A 4,901-nucleotide genomic window follows, 5' to 3' on the forward strand; every position below is an offset into this window, starting at 1 on the left:
AGCGGCTCGGCACCGCTTTGGGCTGATTTCACAAGGAATTGGGACCGGCTCTGACATCAGTGTCTCGGCACCGCTTTGGGCTGATTTCCCAGGGAATCGGGACCAGCACCAACATCAGCGGCTCGGCACCGCTTTGGGCTCATTTCCCAAGGAATCGGGACTGGCGCTGACATCAGCGGCTCGGCACCGCTTTGGGCTGATTTCCCAGGGAATCGGGACTGGCTCCAACATCACCGCTTGTCCTTGGGGGCCGGTCCCCGCTCTGCCCGGCCTGGAGCTGACGGGCTGCGTTTTACCACTTTTGGGGTTTTTTGGTGGTGCCCTGCCAGGGCTGAAGGCTTCCCCCCTGCCTCGGCGCAGGCTCGGCCCCGCTCCCACCGCCCTTTTTGAGCACCCTGGGGGGGGGGGACCCCAAAAACCAAGGATTTCAGGTGGAGACAAGGAGTGGGGGGGGGGTCACTGCTTTATTAGGGCATCGCCTCCGCGCCCCGCAGCCCCCGCATCCCCGCCGGCGTCCCCCGGGGTGGCTTCTCCTCGGTGGCTCCCGCTTCGGCCATCGGCAGCAGGAGGGGACCCTGGGGGAGGGGGTCGCACCCGTGAACCCCCCCCCCATGGGTGGCAGAGACCCCCAGGAGGGACAGGGGGGATTTGTCCCCACCAAGGCTCCGCAGCCGTCCTGGGGTGCTCCTTTGTGGGGCCTCAGGTGGTCGTGACCTCCCGGTCCCCTCTGGTCCATCCCAGTCCCCCCCAGTCTCTTCCAGTTCCTCCCAGTTTCCCCCAGACCCTCCCCAGTGCCGTCCCCTCCGCGGGTTCCTGGTGCTGATTTCAGCCCCTGATGTGGCTCTTGGGGACAGGGGGACAGGAATTGTCCCTGTCCCCATCCTGTCCCCATCCTGTCCCTGTCCTCATCCTGTCTCAGTCCCTGACCTCATCCCTGTCCCCAGCCTGTCCCTGTCCCCAACCTCATTCCTGTCTGTCCCCATCCTGTCCCCATTCTCATCCTCTCCCTGTCCCCATCCCATCTAATCCTTGTCCCCAGCCTGTCCCTGTCCCCATCCTGTCACTGTCCCTGTCCCCAACCTCATTCCTGTCTGTCCCCATCCCGTCCCCATTCTCATCCTCTCCCTGTCCCCGTTCCATCTAATCCTTGTCCCCATCCTTGTCCCTGTCCCCAACCTCGTTCCTGTCCCTGTCCTGCCCCTTTCCCATCTAATTCCTGTCCTGTCCCCATCCTGTCCCTGTCCCCATCCTGTCCCCACCCGGCTCCCAAACCGCACCAGACGCCACCTGAGGGGCACCCTCCTGCCACCGCCCGCGGGGACGGGGCCGCCCCGCTGCCACCCGGCTCCGCGCCCCCTCGGGGACCGAGGGGCCGCTCCCCGTCCCCGCATCCTGTCCCCGTCCCCGCCGTCACTTGGGCTGGGGACACTGCACGCCGCGGGACACCTTGGCGGCGGCGGCGGCCTCCTTGGCCAGGCGGTCGAGGCCGCGCAGGAGCCCCATCTTGTGCCGGATGGAGTGGTCCAGGTTGACGGTGACGGGGAGCAGGGCGCGGGCGTCGCGGGCGGTGAAGGGGAAGTCTCGGGCCAGGAAGGCCTCGAAGAGCTCGGGGTCCTCGTCCAGCCCCAGGGCGTTGTGCAGGGGCTGCCGCAGGGCGCAGAGCTCGGCCAGGTGCTGCCGGAAGACGTCCCAGAGCGAGCGGTCCTCGAAGCCGGGGGGCGGCCGCGCTTGCCACGCGTCCTCCAGGCACTGCAGCACCCAGCTCAGGCGGCACGGCCAGCGGTCGGCCAGCACCACCCAGGCGGCGGCGGCGCGGGGCGCGGGGCCCTGGGGGCAGCCGCCGCGGTGCAGCAGCAGCCGGAGGGTGACGGGGACGGTGTTGACGATGCGGCGCAGCTGGGCGCCGCTGGACGGCAGGTAGCGGGCCAGGAGGTCGGCGCCGTCGTGGAGGCAGCGGAAGGCCTCGTGGATGCAGCGCACGGCCTCCTCCTCCGCCACCTCGCGCCGCGGCGCCGCCGGCCGGCCCTTGGCGCGCCGCCGCCGCTCCACGTTGCCGGTGATGACGCGGTACATCAGGTCCTCGCGCGTCTGCACCGCCGCCTCCAGGCACTGCAGCCGCGAGCGCGAGCCCATGCGCGGGATGGAGAAGGGCAGCGTCACCGTCCGGCTGAGGTAGAGGTAGCCATTGTCGGCCAGGCCCTTCATGCAGCCCGTCTGCTCCAGGCAGGGCACGATGACGCTGGGGTCCACGGCCAGGACGAAGATGAAGGGGGCGTTGGCGTCGGAGAGCAGCGTGTTCATGGCGTTGAGGACGCCGGCCACCTTCTCGGGGTAGCAGAGGTCCAGGCTGGTGATCTCCAGCACCACGCGCAGCCGCCGGCGCTCGAAGATCTCCATGAAGGCCAGGAAGCCGATGAGCACCTCCACCTCGCCGCGCACCTTGCTCATGAAGCCCAGCTGGCTGGTGAACTTCTCGCTGTTGGTCAGCCGCTCGATCTTCTGCTTCTCGCTCACCAGCAGGTTCTTCAGCACCGACAGGGCGCCCAGCACCAGCCCGGAGCCCGAGAGCGAGGTGACGGCACTGCCCACCACCTTCAGCGCCCGGTGCTCCTTCAGCCCGGGCACCAGCAGCGCCGCCAGCAGCACCCCCAGCCCCGCGCCCAGCACCAGCAGCAGCCCCCAGAGCTTCAGGCAGGCGCCCCGCTTCAGCACCCACTCCTTCTGGCTGAAGCCCGAGGCGAAGCGGGGCCGGGCGCCCATGACGTGGTAGACGCTGAGGGGCAGGGCCCCGAAGTGGTGCCGGACGCTGGAGCAGAGCGTGGTGACCAGCCCGGCCCAGAGCTTGTCGCAGCCGGCGTACTGCCAGGCGCTGAAGCGGATGAAGATGAAGCCGATGTTCTTCCTCCGCAGGTGCAGCTCGGTGATGATGGGCTTGTAGAAGGCCAGGTACCAGAGCAGCAGCAGCAGCCCCCAGCCCTCGGCGCTGCGCGGCTTCGCCTGGCCCCGCTGCAGCTCCCGCTCCTCGCGCCGCGTCGCCTCCTCCCGCATGAAGCCTGGGACGGGGACGGGGTCACGGCCGCGCCGGGGACCCCAAAGAGGCGGGGAGGGGACGGGGGGGGGGGGGGGGGGGTTGGGGACCCGCACGCACCGGTGACCTTGTCCAGCAGCGAGTAGAGGCGGTGGCTGCAGGGCGCGTAGAAGCCGACGGTGACGGGGGTGGCCGTGTGGCACAGCGTCCGCGAGAGGCAGCGGCAGTAAACGTCGTCCTCCGTCAGCGTCCCTGGGGACAGGGGGGCACCGGGGGTGGGATCGGGGTGGGGTGGGATTGGGATTGGGATGGGGTGGGGATGGGATTGGGATTGGGATTAGGATTGGGATGGGGTGGGGTTGGGGTTGGGATTGGGATGGGGATGGGATTGGGATGGGATGGGGATGGGGATGGGATTGGGATGGGATTGGGGGAGTGGGATTGGGATTAGGGTAGGATGGGGATGGGATGGGGACAGGAACAGGGATGGGATGGGGATGGGATGGGGATGGGGTGGGATTGGGATGGGGATGGGATGGGGATGGGATGGGGATGGGATTGGGATTGGGGTTGGGACTGGGATTCGGATTGGGATGGGGATGGGATGGGGATAGAATCAGGGTTGGGATTGGGATTAGGATTGGGATGGGGATGGGATGGGGTGGGGATGGGATTGGGATGGGATACCCAGGACATTATGGGATGTAGAGGAGGACCCCCACCAGGTGCCCCCTACCTTCGTGCTCCGTGGCCTCCCCCTCCATGGCGTCGCTGTCCCAGAGGGCGCAGGGGTGCCCCCCGCCCTGGCACCCCTCACCATGGCAGCCCCCCTCGCAGCCCAGGCAGGCCCGGCTCTCGTCGCACGAGCCCGTGGGTGAGCAGCACCCCTGGCAGCAGAGAGGGGAGGGTGGCAGGGGGACACGGGGGGACAGGGACGGGGACAGGGGGACGGGGGGCATGGGAACAGGGGGATGGGGGACAGGGACAAGGGGACAGGGGAATGGGGACACAGGGACATGGGGACATTGGGGGCATGGGGACACAGGGATATGGGGACAGGGGACATGGGATCATGGGGACACGGGGACATGGGGACATTGGGGTCATGGGGACCACGCAGCCTGATGCTGGGCAGCTTTGGGGCGCTTTCGGGTGCTCAGCACAAAGCCCCTGGACCTGGGAGCCCCCGTCCTCGTCCCCGGGGTCCTCAGGGACCGGTGTCCCCTCCTGGGCACCCCGGTGGGGACGGGGGGGGGAACTGGGAGGGCAGACTGGGGTGGACTGGGATGGACTGGGATGGACTGGGGTGGGGTGATGGGGACTGGCCTGCTGGGTACTGGGGGCTGTGCCGTAGCTGGCGCTGGGGACACTGGGGAGCACAGGGCAGCTGGACTGGGAGCACTGGGGACACTGGGACAGGCTGAACTGGGAACGCTGGGAATGCCTCTACTGGGGACACTGGTGGCTGTGGCCAGGCTAGACTGGGGATACTGGGACTGGAGACACCAGTGACCACAGCCCAGCCTGTACTGGGGACAGGGGTGGCCACGGGAAAGCAGACACTGGGGACATTGGGACAGCCTATACTGGGGACACTGGGGACCATTGGCCAACACAGACACCCCATAACACCCCGTCCCTGTCCCCATCCCCATCCCTTCCCTGTCACCATCCCGTCCCTGTCACCAGCCTGTCCCTATCCCCATCCCAATCCTCCATCCCCAAACCCTGTCCCTGTCCCCATCCTTGTCCTTGTCCCTGTCCCTGCCCCAGTCCCCATCCCCTGTCCCTGTCCCCACCCCCATCTCCATCCTGTCCCCATCCCTTTCCCTGTCCTTGTCCCCATCTCTATCCCTGTCCCTCTCCCTGTCCC

At 68.0% G+C, this 4,901-nt stretch overlaps 1 protein-coding gene across 1 annotated transcript; it reads right to left on the reverse strand.

Annotated features, from left to right (window-relative positions):
* Positions 1–1,373: 1,373 nt before the first annotated feature.
* On the reverse strand, positions 1,374–4,002 carry NKPD1 (NTPase KAP family P-loop domain containing 1). Its single transcript, XM_035314417.1, has 3 exons — positions 3,765–4,002; positions 3,149–3,280; positions 1,374–3,053 (listed from the first exon to the last, which is right to left on the reverse strand). Exons 1-3 carry the CDS (start codon positions 3,985–3,987, stop codon positions 1,411–1,413), a joined length of 1,998 nt encoding a protein of 665 aa, XP_035170308.1. The 5' UTR covers positions 3,988–4,002; the 3' UTR covers positions 1,374–1,410.
* Between the last annotated feature and the right edge of the window lie 899 nt (positions 4,003–4,901).

This window comes from Oxyura jamaicensis, unplaced genomic scaffold, assembly GCF_011077185.1.
Source record: "Oxyura jamaicensis isolate SHBP4307 breed ruddy duck unplaced genomic scaffold, BPBGC_Ojam_1.0 oxyUn_random_OJ72542, whole genome shotgun sequence".
NCBI lineage: Eukaryota > Metazoa > Chordata > Aves > Anseriformes > Anatidae > Oxyura > Oxyura jamaicensis.

Coding starts and splice junctions, on each gene's coding strand:
- NKPD1 (XM_035314417.1), bottom strand. CDS start 3,987: ATGCCCCCCGTCCCCCTGTCCCCGTCCCTGTCCCCCCGTGTCCCCCTG. Junction 3,281..3,764: donor GGAGGCCACGGAGCACGAAG/GTAGGGGGCACC, acceptor CCCTGTCCCCAG/GGACGCTGACGGAGGACGAC. Junction 3,054..3,148: donor GCTGCTGGACAAGGTCACCG/GTGCGTGCGGGT, acceptor TCCCCGTCCCAG/GCTTCATGCGGGAGGAGGCG.